The following is a 24683-nucleotide window of genomic DNA, read 5'->3' on the forward strand; positions in this document are numbered from 1 at the left end:
AGTTACATATTCTTTAGTTGAAGATTGTATTCAAACTACAATCTAAGTAAAAACTGAGTGCAGAGGTGTAAGATATGCTATGCAAATGTGGTTTCTTATAATTACTTTCATGTGGCGATGGAACAATGCAGCAAATAATAAATAAAAAATAAAAATTAAATCTTTGGTTTATTGCTATGATTCAGTGCAGTGTCTGCAGCAGCCATAGTTTACTCTGAAGCCTTCCTCAAAGTTCGAAAGATTGCCAGACTCCCTAGATACCACGACCCACGCATGGCAACCCACTGTGTATGGCCGGCCTCTCTATGAGGTACCACAATATTCAACTAAGGTACTGTTCTGTTTCACTGCGACTGACTGAAACTGCCTCTTTTAAAGCCGGCCTTTTCTTCTTTAGCTCTTTCAATGCATTTTGTTTGTGAAGGCGCTCTATACACAGACTCGATTTAGCACACGGGCACAGACAAGATGCACAGCACTCACACAAAAGAGACACAGGAAAGTATATGCTTATGGTTATCTAAATCAGTGCTGCCAGTGGCCAGGTCATGAAAAATCTGCCTCTGTCTTGGAAATTATCCCAACTACCTCTTATTCCTTTGAATCCTAGGAGAAGCTCACATCCTCAGAGGCAAAACGTTTCATAAGTTTAATTGCTACTGTAATTAAAAGTAGTTCAAGTCAGTAGGAAAGATCACTAAGGCTGTAAATAAACAGCTTCAACAAAAGCGAGTGCACACCTGTACCACTTATGTATCACTTACATGTGAAGTGAGTCAAAACTGGATCACCTTGCAGTAACTGCATTAACAGACCTCACAGGATGAATTCAATCCAACAAAAGTCACTACACCTTTCATTGTGGAAATTTAAAGCTAATACTTATTTATTTTTTAATAACACTCTCAATCCTTTTTATTGTGAAAGACACAAACATTATAGAAGCTCCTGGAGAGAAATAGTTGAGTCTGTCTTTTCCAGAGAGAATTGTTATTCTACATTTCTCTACTTTCTACTACAGAGGTATTCTGATCCAGGCCAGGCACATGCTTGAGCATTTCATAGTTTTTATTTTTTAAGAACACTTGTGTAAAACTCTTTTGCTGTGCGCTTTGAATTGTTGTCATGTTACACTATTCTTCTTCTGGCAGGCTTCTGGAGACAGGGAATTATCTAGTTCACGAGAATTCATGGTGCAATCTACAAATGTCACCTCTCCAACACCTTTTGCACTCACCAATAACATCAAACTTTGCTTCACTGTCAGGACAATGATTTCAGTCATTGTTCCAGGCCAACATCAGGCCAAACATGCCGGAATCGATCTGAGCCAAACAAAGCTCTCTAGGTCTCATGTGACTAAAGAATTTGCTGCCAATATTCAAGCTACTCTTTATGCTCTATAGCAAAGTTTTATATTGCAGTCTTGTGTCCTTTGTACTAAGCTTTTCAATGGAGACAGATTTCCATTGAAAACCCCTGTGCCAAGGCTGAAGCACTTGACCATCTGTGCTTCAGTGCTAGATTGTAAGTGGAATCTGTGGAATCTGTGGAATCATTCTAGGATGACAGCTACTGCACCTCTGATTAGAGTTATTATGCCCCACTCTTATCTTCCTGATTACTGTCACAACTGTGTTTCAACTGATTTTTAGTTGGTCACTGAATCAGATTTTTAAAATTCCATCAGGTGGTTCTTCCCATGAGGAACCATGGTGCAGACATGGAGATAGACAAAGGATATGTCCAAGAGTCGACTTACACATGAGTACTCACCTTCATTTCAGTATTTTCTTTTTAACGTTTGTGTCGGCGATTGCAAGGATAGTCACTTTTGTTGCATTGCATTTCTCCTTTGCCGGATCTACTTTCAGTAGAGTTCTTCTACAGCGTATGCTTTTGATTGTTTGAATCAATTTCTTTGAATTGTTTGTATCTGTGCTTCAGCTGGATTAGTGCTTTGTTGTCCTGTAGACTCATCTGCTGGCATCCTGTTATTTAACTATTCTTGGTCTGCTCCCATCTTACTTACTGACCTACATCAGTCAAAAATGCGTAGGAAGTTACTGTCTTCCCTCCCAAGACTTAGTTCTTTTATCCATCCCCAAAGCCTCTACTGAATTTGAGAGAGAGAAAAAAGTGTTTTCAAATATGCTGCTCCATCTGCTTGAAATCTGCTGCAAAACCAACTAAATCTTAGGAAGCTGAGCTCACTAAATATGACTAATCTGAAATGACTTGAAGGCTGTCACACCTGTCTAACTAGACATTGACCTACAGTGAAACACATTTTTCAGGTATTTCTATAGTGATATTTTTAATCTCAATACTTCATTTCTTTAATGTATTATGTGTGTGTTGTTCTGTGACTGTTGATTTCTATCTTGTGGAGGACGCTCTTCCAAAAAGGATTCTAGATCTCACGTGCATATCTCCTGGTTAAAAAAAAAAATGGAACAAAAGTAAATTTGACATTTAAGTGATATTTCACTCTCTGATGTATACTCTATGTTAAAACATTCTTAAAATAGGACTTTTCTGAATCATTATGGCTTTTTTACTTCAGTAAAAACTTTGAAGAAGGGTCCATTGTGCTCGGTAAGTCCTCCTACAGTGACATTTGGTGGAACACGAAGGAAGAAATAACCAGCAAACCAGTTTTAAAAAGTGTGTGTGTGGGTGGCATACACATGCATACACACACACCTTCCACACATATCATGGCCTGAGTATTTTTGCTCTCCCCAAAGTGAGGCTCTCACAGCCTCAGTATACCAGGCACACAGTCATACACAGAGGAGCATGAAGGGCTTCCAGTTAAGCATTTTAACCACCTGGCTTCATACAAACATTCAAATCTACTCCTGCACCAAATCCCTGGGTTCTGAAAATCCTTCGGAGGAAAACCTAACTTGTTGCAAGGGGGAATTCAGATGGTCTATACCAATATGTGAACATATCAACTGTGTGCAACATGTTCAATTAAAAAGATAAATTGACAAAATGAAAAACCGGGAGGGCGGGAAAGAGAGGCTGGCCAGCTGGTAAAGTGAAGAACTCGTTCTGAGGCTTAGCTTCGGCACACAGCACACTCTGTCTGCAGCATGAGATATAAGACCACATCCTATTTGTGCCTTTGACACAATAGTAGCACAGCACCTTTCCACAGCAGACATCACAAAGTGCTTTACAATAAAAGAATAAACAAGCAGAAGCCCCAGAAAGCCAGACAAGAATAAACTCTCCAGTGTCTCTAAATAATAAATAATTACACTAAACTTGGAAATCTTCAAAATACTTTTTCTCCTTTTATATAGGCAGGTCCTTCTGTGCGTGCTTGTATGCTTCCTCTACACTACCTCAGATATTTATAGCTAAACAGTGCCCCCTTATGAAGATTTCTTTCGTTCTGGCCATGCACGATTGATGAAAAGGCAGCAATTTGAACTTTTCACATTTTTTTTAATTGTTTGCATTTACAGTACTTGAGCCAACAAATGAAACACATTTAAGAAAACGTGCATTTACACTGGAATGAAAACAGTTAAGGCACAACTTAACAGGGGAAGTGTCTCACAACAGTTCCATCATCCAGTCACAGCTCAAGGTATCCAAAGTCGAGCGATCCCAACTCTGTGAGAGTTTTTACTCAATCTGGTAAACTACGAGAAATACTATATAAACAGTAAATCTATACTAAGTCTCGTGTCTCTATATGTACAAACTAAATGAGCATTACATCCGGAAAACTCCAAAACGTGTCTTCGTTGTTGGTGCATTGAGTGCTGCACTGAGGCTCAGACCCAAAACCATACGAGTTTCAGCAGGATCAATAATCCCGTCATCCCACAGCCTGTAAAAATAATAAAGTGCTCCACATTATTAGATGGCACATTACTCCTCACTCATGCGATACTTCTTGCGGTGCTTGTGCAGGACTATAATCAATTACTTTAATAGAGTGTCAAGGTTTTGTCTTCCTCTCTTTGGATGACTCCCCTTATAGTCTAGGTTTAAAGATTTGCATTTTTTTCCTTTCTGCAAGGTATCAGATTTGTATTTTTTTCAGAGTCGGACCTATATTTCATTAAAGAGCAAACAATATGGCTGTTGTTAATATAATATAGTATATGTATATCATAAGCGTATCATCAGATAAATGATTATAATAGACAAGCAAGACCTGATATTTAAGAAACTAATACCAGCTCCTGCTTAAGTCGTAAATAAATGAAGAGATAAATCAGTTTTCAAAATTCTTACTCTTTTGCAGTTAGCTAATTTTTTTTATTCATTAACTGATGCTTCCACAGCAAGCAATTCTGATACAACAGGTTTCAAGCATTAATGACACACATAAATTTGACAAGTGCTTTCAGGGTAGCTTGTGATTAATTAGTGTGTAATGGGGCCTTGATTGCCCCTTGGCCTTTCTCTTTCTTTATATTTTATACAATTAACTGCAAAAATAAGCACCGACATGCTCTGAAATGTGTGTTTAACCTTCATAACTATATTGGTTTTTAATGTCAGTGAGGCAGTTTCCAGTTAGATAAATATGTACAGTATACTATCCATCTCATTTTAAGACGCACATGTAATCACCACATGAGGATTTGTACTCTACGCTTACAAACACACAATGAAAACAGCTCAGGGACTAAATGAAAAGAACACGGCTCTTATTATTTAAACAACAGGACATCTGATGCTAAAGAAAAACATCACAGCATCACTGGTCCTGCATGAATAGTCTTGTGGTTTCTTAGTTCTTGGAAAATAAGGCTAATGTGAGATTACTGAAAAGAGTCTAAAAAATAAATTATAAACACATGCTGGTGGCCTGCTGATAGTTCATTTGTGGCCAGTGCTGCCATTCGAGAAACAACATTTTATCTTAGCAACAGTAGTTAAACCAATTTTGGAAATTCAAAGACTCAGTTATGTGTAGTCCTTCATTTTATCACACACATCCCTAAAATACAACATATTGGATGAGCAGATCTCACCTAGCACTGGAGTAATACGGACTGCCTTCCTCTTCAAACCGCCGCACGATTGGCTCCTTCATGGCAGCCTCTTGCTCTGCTGTGAACTGTGAATATATTGAGAAAATAGAATTAGGCGGTAAGGACCTGCGCCAGAGGCGTTTTAAAGGTTGTCTGAATTATTGAAGGTGTAGTGAAATGTAAAGCTGAAAGCACACAGCCATTTCATTTGCCATGAAGGTCAATTTCCCCAGCTTGAAAACACCAAGCCAATCTTTGTGAACACAATAAAAACAGATCATACACTCGATAAATAACGCAAAGCTAATCTTTACTGATTTAAATGGGCCAAACTGTTGTAAATATCAGAAACAATTTTTTTTAAAAAGGGGGAAAAATTAAATTAAACAGCAACAAAAATATAAGAAATGGTATGAAGAAAAACTGAATTCATTAAACTGTAATTCAAGGTCTCTATATTGGACTGCTTTAATTTTAACCAGGAAGACATGTTTTCACACATAAGCTCATCGCCCTAAGTTATCCTTTCTCACATGAAGCACATAATCGAAGATAAAATGCTTCAGATGCATTCTCTCTACTGGAAACACTTCATTTGAGGGGTACCTAGTGTAGAGCCTGCAGGAGGCACGACACATGACACCATACTTGCTGGGAATTCACTGCACAATTACCCCTGCTGCACTCACATGGCTGCAATCGGACACTGCAATTGCACTAGGAAGATGACAAGGAAAAGACCATCCTGTGCTCTAAACGACTGAACCAGATATTTGAGTTCTCACGTAAAGTTCGACTTATGTTGGTTAATCACAAAGGAAGTTCTTATTTTGGTGGAAGTGATGAGTGGTGCAGGCTCAGAATACTATCAATTGTGTTTTCGTGGGGCAAACAACTGTAGTACTGACTGTACACCTAATACATGTTTAACATGTAAGCTGTATTATACTGTATAATTTAATAAGCTCTCGGTAGTTCAACCTGTGTTCCACTGTGAAGACATGTAGAATAAAAGCAGAAAAAAATAAGAATATTTGATACCTGTTCAAAAATTGACCCAATGATTCGTTTTTACAACCTTTTTGAGTTGAAACATTTTAAACATCATCAAAACGGCTGTCAGCAGGGCACTGATGTGAGGTGTCATTCTGAAGCTATTAATGGGGTTAATAGCCCCATAACAGCATACCTGACACAGTTTAATGACAGCCATTTGATGGCTACACTATTCAGGATAAGTCATCACAGTCACACTTAACACTGAAATTATTTCACTGTGCCATGTCAAACCATTATTGAAAGAAAAGTGTCTTTCATAATGTTTATGCTGTTGGCAGGAAACCCACTAAAGTCAATTCAAGCCTTTCCAGCGGAGCACAGATTTTAGTCTGCCGTGTCAAGCGATTAACATGAATCATTACCTCCTTTCCCTCACGTGCCCTCTGATCCTTAGTGATGGTAGCCAAGACAGTGGCAGCTTGCTCACCACCCATTACAGAGATTCGGGAATTTGGCCACATGTATAGGAAACGTGGGCTGTGAGACAAGAAACAGTGTCAATTTGAGTATGTTTCGAGAGCCAGAATAGTCACCTAGATCACAACCAATAGGATAACAAAAGAAACCCTGAACATCAAAAATATGATTTGAGAGACTAGGAGGGCTTAACCTGGGGAAAAGTACTTCTTTGATATTTCATAGAAAGACTAAGGGAGGGTGAGTATCAGCTCCAACTTTCCAAAACACTAAATCATTTATGCTTATTTCAATTTACATGAGGACGCTTATTACAGCTCAAATAACCTGATAGGAATTAAACATGAGTGTGCCCACAATAATATTATCATTCCACTGACTTCATACATGCTTAAAGCTATTTGAATGGTAATTTTAATACTGTTAAAACCATTTTTTTCTATCCAGAGGGAGCTGTGCAAAATCTGATAAACTTCCTCAAGTGATTTTAAGACTTCTATCCATCAGTCTATCTACCTATACAAATACACTGCACTCTGTTGTAGAGTGCTCTTCACTAAGGATGCTACACATCAATAATTCAGCTTCTTATCACTCCTAGTCTTTGAAAAATAGCTGACAAAAATTAAAAAGACAAAATAATGATACATCCTCGAGTAATAAATGTCACTTTATTTTGATTAAAATTGATTTTTTTTATTTTAAAATACTTCTTAGCTTTGAAAGGGTTCCACTTAGAAAGTCTCTTTTACTGTTACAAAAGGTCACTACCACCTACACGCAAGAAGTCCAAGGCTATCTGATGCACAAAATGAAAGGCAATTGCATTTTGTACATTTTGTACACTTGAATTTCGCAGAGAAGCAGCTAATAAGTTTCATAAACTGTTTATGCTGAGTCTGAGTCTGCAGAGGGTCCCGGTGATGTGGAAGACATCATGCCTCGTCCCTGTACCAAAGACGCCTCGTCCCAGTGGCCCCCAGGATTACAGGCCCGTGGCACTGACCTCCCACATCATGAAGACCCTGGAAAGGCTCATCCTGGACCAGCTGCGACCCATAGTAAGACCACATCTGGATCCCCTTCAGTTCGCTTATCAGCCTCGTCTCGGAACAGAGGACGCCATCATCTACCTGCTCAATCGTGTCTACACCCATCTGGACCAGCCGGCGAGCACTGTGAGGGTCATGTTTTTTGACTTTTCCAGTGCGTTCAATACCATCAGGCCGACCCTCCTGGGTGATAAGTTAGCAGCGATGCAGGTGGATGCTTCTCTGGTGTCCTGGATTGTTGATTACCTGACAGGAAGACCACAATATGTACGTCTCCCACAGTGTGTGTCTGACAAGGTGATTAGCAACACAGGGGCACCACAGGGGACTGTCCTCTCCCCCTTCCTCTTCACCCTCTACACCACAGACTTCAGCCACTGCACAGAGACATGCCATCTTCAGAAGTTTTCTGATGACTCTGCGGTGGTTGGATGCATCAGCAGGGATGATGAGACAGAGTACCGGGCTGTGGTCGACTCCTTTGTCACATGGTGTGAGCAGAATCATCTGCAGCTCAACGTGGCAAAGACCAAGGAACTGATCGTGGACTTCAGGAAGACCAGGAAACACTTGACCCCTGTTTCAATCCAGGGGGTCAGTGTTGACATTGTGGAGGACTATAAATACCTTGGAGTACACATTGACAATAAACTGGACTGGGCTAAAAACACCACAGCACTTTACAGGAAGGGCCAGAGTCGTTTCTATTTTTTGAGGCGACTGAGGTCCTTCAACATCTGCCAGAAAATGCTGAGGATTTTCTATGAGTCTGTGGTGGCCAGTGCGATCCTCTATGCTGTTGCATGCTGGGGGAGCAGGCTGAGGGTCGCAGATGCCAACAGACTTAATAAACTGATCCGTAAGGCCAGCAATGTTGTGGGGATGGAGCTGGACTCCCTCAAGGTGGTGTCGGAGAGGCGGATGCTGTCCAAGATAAAGACAATGTTGGATAACACCTCCCACCCACTCCATGACATGCTGGTCAGTCACAGGAGCTCGTTCAGTGAGAGACTGAGATTACCGAAAAGCACCACTGAACGACACAGGAAATCATTCCTGCCTGTGGCCATCTCCCTGTACAACGCATCCACTTAACACACTGTTTGCTGCTACAGCTACACATGTTTCTTTTCCAAATATTTATTTATAAGTGACTTATTTATGTATGTATGTATGTATGTATGTATGTATGTATATATATGTATATATTGTACTATTCTTAGTTAGCGTATTGTCTGTCTTGTCTTAATGTTGGTTTAAAATGGAGCACTGTAACAAAAAATAATTTCCCCCAGGGATCAATAAAGTATTCTGATTCTGATTCTGATTCTGAATGTGTTTCGCAATAGTTCACAATGAATTAATTTACTTTAGCTGTTACCAGGGCTGCGTTTTTATTCCAACAAACCTCTAATCCCTACAGAGAATTTCTTCATACCTGTAGGCTCTGCCACACATGCCATAGTTTCCCGCACCATAGGAGCCGCCAATGATAACAGTAATCTTGGGTACACTGGCACAGGCAACCGCAGTAACCATCTTGGCTCCATCCTTGGCAATTCCTCCTGCTTCATACTCCCTACCCACCATGAAGCCTGAGATGAAGATGAAGACAAGAGATAGCCTAAGCCTGTGTTGTTATTTCAAGGAGGAAAGTCTGGCTGTGTTAATCTTAAACACGAAATAAGTCAAACTGGGAGATTAATGAAACAGATTTGTACATCATATAATAAGATTTGGTTATGATGTAAATTATAAAATTATCTGTATGATCACAGATCACATTGCAATTAAAGTAAATAATATTCAGAATTGTTTGCCGAGTAACAAACAACATCTAAACCCCACAACAGAACAAAATTACCGATGTAAATAAAGAATTCCCACCGACCTGTTATGTTTTGGAGGAAAACAAGTGGAATGTTTCGTTGGCAGCATAATTCAATGAAATGCGTCCCCTGAAAAGAATTTCAGATATTCATTACATGTAGTACATTCTCAGACCTAAAGAACAACTGCCCAGAGTTCAAACATGTATTACCTTAAAATAGTACAAGATGGTAATGATTTACTTTTTGGGCCTCTCAAGAAATAACCAAGAGACCATAAACTTTAAATGAACTGCCAAAGGAAAGAGATGTGTAAATTTTTAAGAAAATATATTCAAAGCACACAAGTTTATCCAGTGAAGTGAAATCTGGGTAATAACCCACTGAAAAGTTTGGATTACATCTGGAGTTTGTATTTTCACAAGAAGATGTAAACTGTCACAATGTTGCCTGAGGTGATGCTTTTGAATCTTGCATTACACCTGTTAATACAATAAATAAATAAATAAAACAAGCAACAGAGTTCATGGCCTCCCCTCAATCCATCCAGAAATAACAGAAACCAGTTACTTTGGGAGCGAGCTCACCTGCCGCTACACTGACTTTGTATTTTCTGTATTCTAGTTTAAATACGAAGGCGGTGAATGGCCTTCAGTTATGTCAGAAAAAATCACTGCATAACACAGAGCTGCCAGGAAATATTGAACAGACAAACACATACAAAAGACTGAACTATGTGGAGACAACTCATTTCCATATATTTGTATTGCTGAATTACTCAGGTGTTTTCTTTATTTTGGCAGTTTCCTCCACTGGCTCTCTTTCAGTGAAGCATTTTTTTGTGTGTTGCAAAGTGCAAACAACAGTTGGGAACAATGTGAAATATGACTGCTTCTCTGTGAAATTATTCAATTTCAATTCAACTTTATTTATATAGCGCTAAATCAAAACAACATTTGCCTCCAGGTGCTTTATATTTTAATGTAAAGACCCTACGATAATAAAGAGAACAAACCAACAGTCAGAAACCCTTCTTTGAGCAAGCAACAGTGAGAAGGAAAAACTCCCTTTTACAGGAAGAAACCTCCAGCAGAACCAGGCTCAGGGAGGGGCAGTCATTTACTGCCACCAGCTGGGGGTAAGGGAAGGGAGACAGGACAAAAGACGAGTAGCTGATGATTAAATGCAACACACTCTTTATTAGTATAAACACAAAGAGTGAAAACAGATGAGTGAAGAAGAAGAAACACTCAGTGCATTATGGGAAGCCCCCAGCAGCCTAGGCCAATGGCAGTATAACTAAGAGTGTGTTCACCTGATCCAGCCCTAACTATAAGAACAAAAGCCTAATCTTAAAAAAAGAGGGGGTCTCTGTCTCCCAAATCCCAAACTGGGACCTGGTTCCGTAGAAGAGGGGCCTGAAACCTCCTGTTCTACATTTAAATACTCTCGGAAACACAAGTAAGCCTGCAGTCTGAGAGCAAAGTGTTCTATTGAGATAATATGGTAGCATGAGGTAGTATGAGATAAGGTTATCTATAACATTGCTCCTGACCCTAACCCTGCCCTCCAAGGTGCTCAGGAACTTTTACTCCTGCACCATAGAGAGCATCCTGACAGGAAACATCTTAACCTAGTTTGGGAACAGCACCATGCAGGACAGACGAGCTCTACAGAGGGTTGTGCGGTCAGCTGAGCGCACCATCCGCTCCGAGCTCCCTGACCTGCACTCAATCTACAGCAGGCGGTGCTGGACCAAGGCCAGGAAGATCGTGGAGGACCTCAGCCTCAATCACACCACCACACAGTACTGACCCACACATACAGTTCTTACACACACTGGACATTCTGGACATTGTTTCACTTCATTACTTAAATCACGCTGCTGTTATTGTGTATATGCTGCTGTTATTGTGTATATATTTATTTATATTTCTTCATACATTCTTATATAGTTCTATATTGTGTATTTTGTTGTACAGTTATTTTATTTTCAACTTTAATTTATATATTTATCTTTATCTTATTCTTCCCAGTTAAATTTACCCTTCATTCTAATTTGTGTTGTACAGTTATTTCATTTTTAACCTTAATTTATATTTTATTCCTTCCTAGTTAAATTTACCCTTTTTAATTTTTCATATTTATTTCCTATCTTATTCATAGCCTTTTCCTTTTTTGTTTTCTTTAGGTCACGAGCAGTTGTCCAAGCATTTCACTACATATCGTACTGTGTATGACAGTGTACGTGACAAATAAAATTTGAATTTGAATTTGAATGTGTGAACAACAGAAATCTAATCGTATCTCTGATACCTCTCCCTTTTATCAAAACAGAAAAAACTGGAAAAAGCTTTTAACAGTTTAACAGTTAGCATAATGGAAGCCTGGGCATGTCTTTAGCGATGACAGCGTGTCTCAGAAATACAGGTACTGTATTGATTTTTCTTGAATATGCTCCCCGAGCATGTCTGTTCCACATCTTTGTCTGAGGCACTGTATCAGACCCTTTTGAAAGTAATTATAGTGACGAGATAGCCAATGCTTATAATGTCATGTTGAGACCTCGCAAAAAATAAAAAATAAAAATGAATGAAAGAAATCTTCGTTCAGGTCAAGCTTGTAATCCAATTCAAAACGTGCTTAGAAAAACTTATTAGTCTATAATCACAAATTCGGCCCCTCATCTTCCCTAAGCCTGTATAAAGTTCAGCTCTGTGCACAGCAAATTGGCTTGAGAATTAAGTGAATTACACTGAATGAAAATTATTACTGTTCTCCGTGCATGGTTTCTAAATGCTATCATAGTTATCAGACTACTCGTGAAAGGATGTAAAGGTGCATTTTAAGGCTTCTTGCATAGGAGAAACACTACAACTCTAATGTGAATGAGAAGTGCAAATAACCTACAAACAGAAAAATGTTGGTGTTCATAAGCAGCAAATATCTGTGGAGCACGCTATCTGTACTATTTCCACACAGTGTTTAAAGTCCTTGACATTTTGAGAGGCACAAAAACAGTACAAAGCTCAGTCTCCTGGAAATTCAGCTTTTAACTTTGTATAGGTTTTATTTATTTATTTATTGTATTGTTTTTGCAGATAAAAGACAGTTTTTACAGTTTGATTTATCTGTAGCTATAAAGTGCCTTTACCTTTTTTGCAGACTCTGAGAACAAGACTCCATTGTTCCCAATGATTCCAACGGGATAACCAAATATCCTTGAAAATCCTTAAAAGGTACAAATTCACAAGAATGAACTCAAACAATGGTCAGGTTTTAAATTTAGAGAAGAAGAAAAAAATCAACCATGTCTTGGAAATTGAAATCAATACTAGTTCACATACCTGTAACAAGCGTGTCTCCATAGAATGCCTTGAATTCATCAAATTTACTGCCATCTACAATTCTGGCAATGACCTGCAATCCAATCAGTAAACAAAAGTTATAAAAAATGTGATGCAATGTCAAATAACACAGATAGTGACAACTTTTCAACAATTTCTACTTATTTAAGTGATTTTCACTCTGCTAAAAGCAATGCTACACTTGAAAAACTCCTGTAAAGAGGCTGCACTCAGTTGATCTTACAACCTTAAATGGACTGCCAATACTATTCTACACTACAAACACTTTGGCATCTGTAGAGTAAGCAGTAATTCTAGCTCGCGGGTCTACATCAAGAATCAAAGGGCACAAGCTTTAAACCAATAGAGAATATCTGGCAAGCACTGCCACACAGCAGAAAAGCAAAGTGACTGATGCCAGCCACCTTATTATTGATTCAGCTGCTGATAGGAGAACATGACAACTCAACATTGTTAAAGTGCATTCTGAACCTCTGACAGCCAGATTTATAAATAAACCAATCAAAATTGGTTTATTTACAAATCTTAAAGCAGTCATAGCACTTCCACATTGTGTAAATCAGTCTTTTGGCTGTATTAAACAATGAGATGAATGAATGATTTTATTATATTTGACTCACATTAAAGAAATAATATCATAGCAAAGAAAAGTCGTATTATTTATCTCACCATTTTAAACTAATTACTAAGAGGTTCAACACAGTATCCTACAAAATATCCAAATAAGATTCTGAAATGTTCAGAAATGGTAAAGAAATCTTCCAAGCAGTCCTGTGAAAAGCTTAGTACACTCTTATTGCTTCAAAGGAATTCCATAGGAACAGGATAAGTAGCAGCCAGGTGTTGCTAACCAGAAGTATTTGATTTACTGATCATCAGCAAGTGTGACCTATAAAAGCAGAAGCTTTGAGAGTTTGTTGTGAATTGGAGCTGTATAAATAAAACTGAACAGAAATTTTCTAGTCTGGAATATTCAGGTGTGTGTTAATACAATGCCACAATCTTCCCAGGAAATCGAACCAAAGTTCAGGCCCAGCAATGCTCTAGCTTCTAGCAGCTGCACCCATGGTAAAGATTTCCAAATCTGCATCGCATCTTTCTTGAGTTATTGTATTTACAATTGTGGGTGCCCACCTGCCCACTCACCCAGGAGGGTGACAACAATACTCCATCAGCCTTTTATTTCTGTGGCGTAAAAAAAAACAAGAACTTCATCTCAGATTTTACAGGGTCCAGTTAGCATGTTAAATGTTAACATTCATGACAATACAATTAGAGCAGGGCGATATGGCCAAAAATATTTATCACGATATATATTTGAAAATTTGCGATAACGATATAACTGACGATATAATTGATGCGAGACAAAATACAACTCCACAACATTACTAGCGCAAAAAGACAACCTTCCATTTATTTTCACTTAAACAAGAAGCTGGTTTTTATGTACATTAAAGCTTTATAAAAATGTAACAGTGCAAATGCAAATTCCTTGCTGAAAGTTTAACCAAAAGGCATTTCCAGTAGAAATGGGCTGACATATCCTGAGCATAACCATGTATAATATCCACTGAAGTTAAAAAGAAGTGCTTTGCAACATTAAACTGCAGTGTGCAGTACGTATTTTTCGGACCATAAGGTGCACGGGATTATAAGGCACATTAAGTGAAACAAAGCAGTCAGATAAATCAAACTTTATTAAACTCATTCTTCTTGCTTCCTCCACTTCTGTACCATTGATTCATTAATGTTGAATTCTCTGGCAGCTGCTCTATTCCCATGTTGCTGCAGTATATTAATGACTAACCTCATATTGTGGATGGATTATCTCAGTTGTTCTCCTGACTGAAGTTTGGTCCGTTTACAGCATCCTGCCATGCGATTGCATTTGTCTCTAACCATGAAGAACCTTCACGTTAACTTTTATAAGTGGAAAAGTGTTAGTGTTCGTCCTCCAGCTTCACTGTTTATGTTATGCTAACATAGCTGTGTCGCTAGCGATCACGTAGCACATCATTATATACCAGCTAGCCCAACTTCAGTAACCCTACAAACGTCACTGCTGTTTAGTTTCCTGTCTTCATTTATGTTGGAAGTGATAGCAGAGCTGTACGTTTGATTTTTTTCAGAAATCTCTCAGTCAGAACATGCAATATCATGCTTAGGTAACTAGCGAAACTAGCGAGCTAACTTCCGCTAGCTTCCTGCTAACTTCTAACTCCGTTAAATGTAATAACTTTTGTTTTCATGGATGCCTGGAAGTTAAACTTTATAGTTACACCTGGTAAAGCAGCAATGCTGATCGTTTTATTAAAGATGAAAGAATTTAGACAGTTTTTAACGTTCAGTGATGCTGCAGTGTTCGTTTGACCTGAAGCATACGGAGTTTAGGACCCAGATTACTCCCAGATTTAAGAGCATCTTAGTCCGACAAATATGACAATAACAACGGCCGCTTGCATGTTCTGCAAAAAAATGTGCTTTGTTGTGTATCTGACGGACAAACACCAAACCAGTTCCACATCACGGAAGTTGCACCATTTTTACAAACCAATTCTGGTTCATCTGTTTCACTCAACAATCGGCCATGTGCGTATGAAAACAAAGGCACTGCGCATGCGCGTTTTACTCCCATTCTATCGCGATATTTCATTTTCCTATCGTTGCCTAACATTATACCGGTATTACCGTGAACGGTATAATATGGCCCAGCCCTAAATACAATTAGAAATACAAGGGACTTGTTTGTTAGTGCAGCCTGGAGAAAGCCTCTGCTCTCTGAAAAGAACATGGCAGCACAGCTTAGGTTCAAAAAGTTGCTTCTGAACAAACTACAAGACTTCTGGAACAATGTCCTTTGGACAAAATCAAAGTGGAGATGTTTGGTCATAATGCACAACACCATGTAAGGTGAAAACCAAACCCAGCAGATCTGCACAAACACCTCACGCCAACTATCAAGCATGGTGGAAGAGAGATGATTTGTGCTTGTTTTGCAGCACTTTACAGTCTCTGAGTCAAGCATGAACTCCTCTGTACACCAGCATATTCTAAAGCCAAATGAGGCCATCTGTCTGACAGCTAAAGCACGGGCACAACTGAGTTGCGTAACGAGATGACGATCTCAAGGACAGCAGAAAATTTACAACAGACTGGCTGAAAAAGAAAAGAATCAAGGTGCTGCAACAGCCCAATAAAAGCCCAGACCTCAAACTGATTGAAATGCTGTGCAGGTATGTTAGGAGAGCTCTGCAGAAATCAATGAACTGAAGAAATGTTAGAATAGTGGGACAACAATCCACCACAATGATGTGAAACACTGATAAAGTCACACTGAACATTATTACTCCAAGTTATTTCTAGTTCTACAAGCTAGTGAATAATAGGGTGTAGTCCATCACAGATCTACACACACTCCTGTGAAAGCGTATCACTTAATATAGAAGGGAATTTTTTTAAGTGCGACTTGAAACCATCGTTCTGGAAACTGGGCAATTACCTCTCTGACATCAAAGTTACGTTTCAAGTTATCTCCGACTATGCCGTAGAGTTCATCTGCAGGATAGAGAGGACTCTCAGGAGGTTCTATAGTAACCTAAAAAAAAAAGCAAACAAAAAGACTCAGTGTCAATGAAGCTACAGAGAGAACAGTTTGATTTAAATTGTCGACTGTAAACAACAGACTGACCTCGATATTTTTTCTGTAGTTAAGGCTTCTCACTGTCTTTCTCGCTAAATGAAGAGCGTGGTTATCGTCTAAAGCATAGTGGTCTGTCACTCCAGATTTTCTGCAAAGTAAGAAAAAACAAAGGCAGTCATTGGAAATATTACCTTATAAATCATTACTGTGGGGGAAAAAAAACCTACAGTACTTTCTATGTAGTACATAGTGTAGGTAGAAAGTTTCCTGAACATTTCATGCTTTCGATGAAAGGGTTAATAATCGGATTGAGTTCATTTTTATATGAAACAAAGACAAAGCCCAAAATGTATTTTGTTAATTGGTTCAAAATAAGAAAGAAAGAAACTGAGAAACACTTTAATTACCCAAGTCAAATCAAATCCTTTGCTATGACACTCAGAGCAATGATCTTTGAGATGTCTATATAACTTGACTGGATTCCAATTGTGCCTAACTTAATTAAATAGAAATAATCAGGAAAGGCACACACAGCAGACTGTAGATGAAAAAAACAAGTCATGATGTCGAGAGAACTATTGGTAGGTGTGCTAGATTGGATTGTCTCAAAGCACAGATCTGGGGAAAGACACAATAATATCCAAGAGAACAATAACCTCCATCATTCTTAATCCTGGAACAGTCATCCTAAATTTGGCTGCTCAACTGAATTGAGTCATCTGGGAAGAAGGACCTCGGTTAAACAAGCAACTAGAATCACACAAGACTAACCTGAAGCATACTGCCAAGAAAACAATGGTGTTGCTTGGGGAAAAACTCTGTCAGGGTCCAGACCTGAACCTAACAAAGCATCTAGAGATGTCTAAAAAAAAAAAAAACCTGGTGAAGCTTCTACCAAACAACTATCAAGAGTAATGGGACACGTGTCTAAAATGATGGTGTTCCAAGCTTGTAGGAACTTTCCCAACATGACAATAAGGGAAAATAACAATAAGTAGTTGGATATTTAAGTAAATGGGATATTTGGATATTTTAGTCTTTTTCTTTTGTGTAACAACACTTTGTCATTGTGAAGTACTGCCTCCTCATTGACACAGAAACAAGGAAAGTGAATTTGCTTTAAGGATCTGTATAACATTATGATTTCAGTAAGAGAACAATCTACTTTTCTATCAACCCAGCTTGTAATTAGCATCACTTGAATACCCAAACTGGACGTATAACACAAGGTCACAGAGGACATTAAATCGTCATTTTCAGGGATTCGAACATCAAGTCCTGATGTATATATTTTGCGAAAACTATTTAGCTATCTCTTTGGTATTTAAAAGTCAAGATGACTTAAATACCCATAAAAATGATCTGTTCATACTTGCAGTGTAGATCAGCACCACCAAGATCTTCTGCAGAAACTTCTTCCCCAGTGGCAGCTTTGACCTATTAAAGAATTATATTACCAGGAAATATGCATTTCATCTCTTGTATTCAGTACAAGTTCAAATATATAGCTTGCTATATGAACAAACATTTAGCTCTATAAAATGAAACACAATATTTGTCTGTTTGTCAGTTACTTAATGTTAAATAATAACAGAAATAATAAAAAATTAACAAACCAGTGGAGGTCCTCCAAGAAAAATGGTTCCTTGCTTCCGTACGATGATGCTCTCGTCTGCCATTGCTGGCACATACGCTCCTCCAGCAGTGCAGGAGCCCATCACGACAGCAATCTTGAAGAGAGAAGAAAAATAGTTAGGTCTCATATCAGACATGTACAATATTAAAACATATCCTTCAGGCATTTTCAAAGATATCTTCATTACTCTGCTTTGAATAATTTGCATATGATTAGGGGTTTTTTTCTCTTTAAAACTTCAATTAACCTTATGTGCAGTTATAATGCCACCTATGACTACTCCATTACCAAAAAAAAAATCTGGTTATAGTTTCACTTGAAAAGTTTAAATACTAGAAACAAAATAGCCATTACATCACTGAACAACAACTTTTAAGCTATGAGTACTGCAGACTTTATGATGCCTATTGGACAGGGAATGGTATTCAATTTAGATGTGGGAACTACAACTCTTATTTCAGGTGGGCTCATAGAAACATTGCATTTTCAAGAAAACCACTCTTCCAGAAATAAATTCTGAACATATATTATTCTGCCAAGAGAAGGAAAAATTCCAAAAGAACATTACACTGGCCAAAACATTTTATAGCTCTGAAAAACTTTCGTCTTCCTGCAGATGAATTTGAAAACAGCTTTCTAACTAACACACAGTGAAGGTCGGTTTGGTGAGCAATATATCCTGCTTTTTATCATCCTTGAATCAATAGAGATGTGACTGCAAGACAGGTGCAAAACCGTGCACAGTGCAAAACCGCTGCAGTTCTCTTCATCATCATATATAAGATGGATTTGAGTAGCCTGCAGGTGCAAAACATGAAGAGCCTTCAAGCGTGGAATTCATTTGAATATACCACCTCTGCTCTTTGATATTTTTCTTGTTTCAACAAGGATGTAAACACACGTATGGTTGAAAAAAGAGAGAGCTACCAGAACTGCAAAAAATACAGACACTGAGCAGTATAATGTGATATAACCCTGGTGATAAAGGCTCTTCTGTGTTCTTAAATAAATATTAAATTCAATTTAATACAGTTTATCATGTGATTGCTGTCAATTTCTGTTCATGGAAGCTTTTCCCACAATGTTCCAACAGGCCATGAATGCCCCTGCTGCCATAATCAATTTCTTTTGTGTATCTGTCGCTCAGTATTTTTATTGCCTTTGCCTTGCAGCAAAATGGCCTTTGCCCCAAGACAGCATGGTGAAAAAAATTAAATAATTTAAAAAATACATAATAGAGGACTGTGACTTTCATGTATATTCATTTATATTGCCTTCTACACGTATAGAATGAAAGAACAACAAAAGTCATTATTTAAAAGGTAAACAAATATATCGTGGAAGCCCAATAATGGGCTTTAGTAAAGATGTAATCGGGGGAGGCAAGCAAATTATAAAGCCACTCCGTTAGGGTTTTATCATTCTGCTTTTGTGCCCATTAAATGAGTTAATACAATGCATCACCTGTGCTATTCCCTCTGAAGACAACCTGGCCTGGTTGTAGAAAATGCGCCCGAAATGATCTCTGTCTGGAAAGACTTCAGCCTGCCTGGGCAGGTTAGCACCGCCAGAATCCACTGAAGGAGATAAAAACATTACAAACTCACTTATTATAAACATCTCGACTATAATTAGATTACAGAGACAGACTTCCCTGCTATCCTCAGGCAGGGCATTCTGGGATGTCTCTGGTGTAAATATTGACCAAAAAAAAACCAAAAAAAAACAACCCAAATATTAGGATTTTTCCCATAAGTCCCTTAAGAAGCTGTTATAGGGTTTTAAGCCCAATACTGATACTAATATTTGGTGATTTAAAAATCTGATATACTGGCCAATGTTTTTTTTTCCGATGTGTGAAACAAACAGATTTCCCCAGCAGTTATTTATGAGTGTTTACTAAGATATAATGAAAATGTAGTTTGGTTTACTGTTACAAGTCATTGATTACTCATTTACATTCTGCCAACAACACGGGTAAGCTGGTTTGTTGTGTTTGTGGTGAACCAAATAAGTGTTGTCAACAGGGAAATTGCAGAGTGTCCTCTGGTGGACAAACTATGCAACACCATCACTTATAACACAGTTAAAGTGTTTCATCCATCTCGCTCTTACTTTTGAAATGTTTATTTTTTTAGCCATTATAACATATTGCATATATCAGTCAGGCTCTACTTGCACAGGTGAACTGACAAACCCTAACCCAACAGTCCTACTGTATTTTAAAGTTAAATTCTAACAGGGATAGTAGAAAATTATTATTACTATTATTATTTTTTATTACTAATAATTATTATTAATAATATTATTATTCTTTGATTCTGTAGATAATCGTTTATTAGTGTTTTACAAACCCTTACAAATATGGAGATACTCACCCAAGTAAATGCATGGCAGATGGTTCTGCTGGGCTATTTCTTGTGCACGAAGGTGTTTCTTCACTGTAATTGGGTAGTATGTTCCCCCTTTGACAGTAGCATCATTTGCAACAATAATACACTCCACTCTATGAACATTTAGAAAAGAATGAATAAATAAATATTAGATTATGCACCTGTGGTACTCAATTGAGATTCTAGTGGAAAACCTACACTGTAATTACTTTGGATCTGATCCTGTGGTTAAAAATATAAATTTTCATCTGTGACAAATTATTAAACTGAACCATTTTTACATATGATCATCAGAACGAAACACTTTCACTATTTTTTAAAGGCATTACATTCAAATCTGGTGAATATCATAAACATTTATAGCACTTGCCCTGAAACCCGCCCAATTCCAGTAATTATACCGCCTGCTGGGACTTCCTCTTTTCCATACAACTCATATCCTGCAAATTGGGAAAATTCCAAAAATGGAGACCTGCAATAACATGAAATAAAAGCGGGGAAAAGAAGACAAATTCATATCCATGCATCCATGTTTTTCTGCACAAGTTCTTTTAAAATAGTACATTTTAGTTTAGAGAAATATTATCCTCTTTTGCTTCTTCTCATTGTACAGAGAACTGTACTGTAGACACCATCAGACATTTAAAACTAGTGATACCACAGTTTGTGTAAGGACAAATTCTAGGACAAAAGCTAGGGGGGATGAAACAGCCATGACTTTTAAATCTGTGACAAAGATAGAAGTAAGCAGTAATACCCTGGATCCAGCAGTCTGTCTATGCGCTCTCTAGGCAACAGTTTCCCACGGGAAGTATGAAGTCTTCTTGCTTTTTCTCCTCCTCCTGAATTAATTAAAAAGTAATAAATGAATAATAACAAAATTACAAACTTAACAATTTGAGAATATTTTGCAAGTACTACTACTACTCTTGCAAGTAGCATTGATGACAGTGCTGATGGTGTAAGACAAATAAAAACATAAAATTACCAAGAATTGTTAATCCCTGGTGGGACAGGCTTTTATTCATTTCTTTGTGACTTTTGTAGTTACTGATGTTTTTCTGTGTGCCAGTAGGGTTGAAAAATAAGCGAACGTGTACCTCGGTCGGGGTCACAACTTTCTGTGTTTTACTGAAAATCATTTCTATTGTCACTTTCAGCACATTTATTCCTTTTGTTGGGTCAATTAGTTGCAATGTTTTGTCATTTTATTTTAGTCATGTCATCATTTATCAAAAGAATAAAAATTTGAAACCTTATTACACCTATACTTTTTACAGAACTTGCTCTAAATAGCAATACTGTACTTTTTTAACTACATTTCACCAAAAAGAGAAAAAGAATTAAAAACAAATAAACAGAAGAGAAAAACAAATGTTTTATAAACAATAAAAATCTTACACAAGTCTTATATTTCTTACTTTTATTATATATTTATACAGTAGACTACACAATCATAATAACTTATACATTTTTTAATATGTCTTGTCTACTGCTTTTAAACATAACTTTTCTCCTGAGTTCCAGCTACGCCTCTCTAATAATAGCAACCTCTCATTACAGAGTTTGGAAGTAGATTATTTTATGTTTTTTACATTATGTTAAGATCAAGTAAACAGCTAACTATGTGTTAAACGGCATGCAGTTTAACACATACTCCCATATAAAAAGTGCTTTTTATGCATTTACGTGTTAGAGCAGGTCCCTTAAGGCTTAATCATCTACAAGTGGAACCTGATTACTTTACTAGAACACATAGGTGTAAGCAATTATGTTTGGGCAACAATTTCATCACCCAGATTGCCTGAACTCAGGCACTAATTTGAACTGCTGAAATGAAAACACAAAGTGATGAATTTATCTCTGGGATAGTGCGTAACCTGCTGTGTGCGAACACATACCCAATTTAATATTTTCTGTCCGGCTTTTCAGCTCATCAAGAAGAACTTTCATTCGGTCATAATTCTCCTAAAAAACAAAAAGAGAGAAATTCATTTGTTAGAGTTTCCTCTTAATCCAATTTCTGTAAGAGATTTGCACTAAAATAAGAAAATGTAAATGATGATGATGATGTAAATGCTCTCCAGTCATTTGTTGAGTTTATTTAATATAAAAAAAATTGTACTCATAAATATACACTGATTAGTGTTTAGTTATGTGTTCCAACAAATTGATAATTTTATTAAAAAACACAGAAGAGGTCAGCAGTTTGTGGAAGCTCCCATGTTGCTCTGCAAACTGAATACAATGGACAAGACGGGCATCACCGTTCTGCCAAATAACCTTTTATATGTGTGGCCAGAGACGGACCGCATACGTGGTACGCCAAAGGCAGAGGAGACGAGAACACACAGGCAGTACAATGGAGGCAAATTTTAATTCATGCCTGCACCTTCAGATTCAAGATGTGATATGATTTAAGGATCATACCTATGGTTTTTAAACTGAGAGTAGATCTTGTTCACCAAAGAAGCAAAAATGTGAAGGAGCAAGCGGCATGTGGTTAGAAACTCATCCTCATCCTGCTCACCTCAAGCCTTATTTCCTGAACTGAAGTCAGGGCTCTAACACATGGAAACATGCTTAGATATTGTCACAGTGACTTATTGTCATCAGATTGGAGAAGCGAACCTCCGATCTCTGGACAGCTGTCTACAAACCAGCTAAACAACAGCAACAGCTGGTTATAAGCGAATATTGTGTCTGTTAATATTATGCTTGATTGTACTAAAAATCACACTTTGCCTCTAACAAACAGTTTGATTGGATTCTCACCTAGTGAGAGTTTATTTGCTAAGAGTCTGAGTCCAGAGATGTTAGAGGCACTTGATAAAACAGCAGAAAACAGCAGCAAAGACAGCAGTGCTTCATCGATTTGTATTAGACTCCTTTCACAAGGTTTTGCAGCCTCCTCCAGTAAATAAACGTGGACATATACTACATGCACCTACTACACCTACACGCACTACAGATTAATGGCAGGCAGAGTTGTTTGTCCTACAGTGGTCAACATAGCTAGTACTATGCACTTGAATTGGTTAATGTAAGAAAAAAAATTCAGTTGACTGCAATCGGCAATCGACTGATACCTCGTGACATGGTGAGATTTTTACACAGTTTACCTTCAAGGGCAGTTGATCATCTTGTATTTTGAAACTTGTAATTCACATATAAATTGTGAATGACAAAAACACGCTGTCATAAAAAACAGATTAACTGTTGAATTAAAACACCACTCAACCCCAACAGTAACCTGCTATTAACACCAGTCTGATTCATACAAGACATCTGTACCTGTAACTGGCTTCCACTAACTAACCCTTAATGGGGTAAGTGGGAAAGCACTACAGTCCTTGTGTGCATATGATTTTTTTATGTTGTATTTAAACAGCTGATGATTGTGCCACTGAGGATGAATTGACTGTTTTGTGCCATTGATCTAATCACAAAATTATAGCTTCAAACTAGCAACTTTAAGCAATAAAACATCAAGCCTCACTAATCAGTTATTCTAAGAAATGTATTGTTGTTGCAATGACATGCAAAGCTGTTATTTGTGTCTTTCACTTTCAGAGGTTGCACCTTCACAGTTAGACTGGTAGACTTTTTTGCACGCTGTTTAGCTCCACAACTCACTTAATTCTTCAGCGCTGATATTGTCGATAAATTCTTAGCTTTTAAGGAGTCTGACCTCTAGAGTGAACTTCAACATAGGGGACAGACTAAACAAACACTTTCCTTCGTGTCTGGGAACGTTATTAGTTCCTGTTGCCCGTCAGGTGTAAAACACCTCACCTGGATGCGTCTGAACTCTCCGAACTGTTACCTTACTGTTTGACTAGCAGGCGTTAGCAACAGGCTAACCTACCTGATATTCAGAAGTCTGTTTATCAGGCTGTGAGCCGAGTCGAGCGACTTTATCTGCGTGGTACGCTCTTGTGCAAGCCAACGGCAGACTCCTGCAACGAAGCAGCCACGGTTTGAATGACTGCAGGATCATTTTAAATGTTCTCGACTAATTAAACGGGATCAAATTTAGCAACTGCTAGCCTGCTAGGTAACCTAGCGGTAATCTTCTTTTGTGGTTTTTGGCAGGGGAAGTAGAGCTCCATATCGCCACCTTCTGATTAAAGAAACGGTTTACATGTGCAGATTTGTGAAAATGCACCACATTTTTTTATGAATATTGCTTGTTTTTTGTTACTTCTAAATCCTACAATTATGTCATATGGTTGAAATATTTAAATCAAGCTCCCTATAGCAGCCTTTTCTACAGCTTC

At 37.9% G+C, this 24683-nt stretch overlaps 1 protein-coding gene across 2 annotated transcripts; it reads right to left on the reverse strand.

The window, feature by feature from the left end:
• Positions 1-3441: 3441 nt before the first annotated feature.
• On the reverse strand, positions 3442-24504 carry mccc2 (methylcrotonyl-CoA carboxylase subunit 2). Of its 2 annotated transcripts, none has more exons than XM_082554546.1 (17): positions 24272-24504; positions 22305-22371; positions 21161-21245; positions 20774-20875; positions 20389-20516; positions 19475-19587; positions 17991-18104; positions 17747-17811; positions 16423-16522; positions 16234-16329; positions 12714-12786; positions 12521-12597; positions 9429-9495; positions 8976-9132; positions 6431-6545; positions 5010-5095; positions 3442-3853 (listed from the first exon to the last, which is right to left on the reverse strand). In XM_082554546.1, exons 1-17 carry the CDS (start codon positions 24401-24403, stop codon positions 3736-3738), a joined length of 1695 nt encoding a protein of 564 aa, XP_082410672.1. In that variant the 5' UTR covers positions 24404-24504; the 3' UTR covers positions 3442-3735. The 2 variants fall into 2 exon arrangements, with proteins under 2 accessions (XP_082410672.1, XP_082410673.1); XM_082554547.1 differs by lacking the exon at positions 24272-24504 and adding an exon at positions 24040-24173.
• Positions 24505-24683: the final 179 nt, after the last annotated feature.

This window comes from Aulonocara stuartgranti (genome assembly GCF_965226115.1).
Source record: "Aulonocara stuartgranti genome assembly, chromosome: 12".
NCBI lineage: Eukaryota > Metazoa > Chordata > Actinopteri > Cichliformes > Cichlidae > Aulonocara > Aulonocara stuartgranti.

Excerpts from the sequence above, each read along its gene's own strand:
- mccc2 (XM_082554546.1), bottom strand. The coding sequence starts at position 24,403 with ATGATCCTGCAGTCATTCAAACCGTGGCTGCTTCGTTGCAGGAGTCTG. Across the intron at positions 12,787-16,233 it reads GTAACTTTGATGTCAGAGAG|GTCATTGCCAGAATTGTAGA; the intron begins GTAATTGCCCAG and ends ATTGGATTGCAG. Across the intron at positions 12,598-12,713 it reads TGGAGACACGCTTGTTACAG|GATTTTCAAGGATATTTGGT; the intron begins GTATGTGAACTA and ends GTACCTTTTAAG.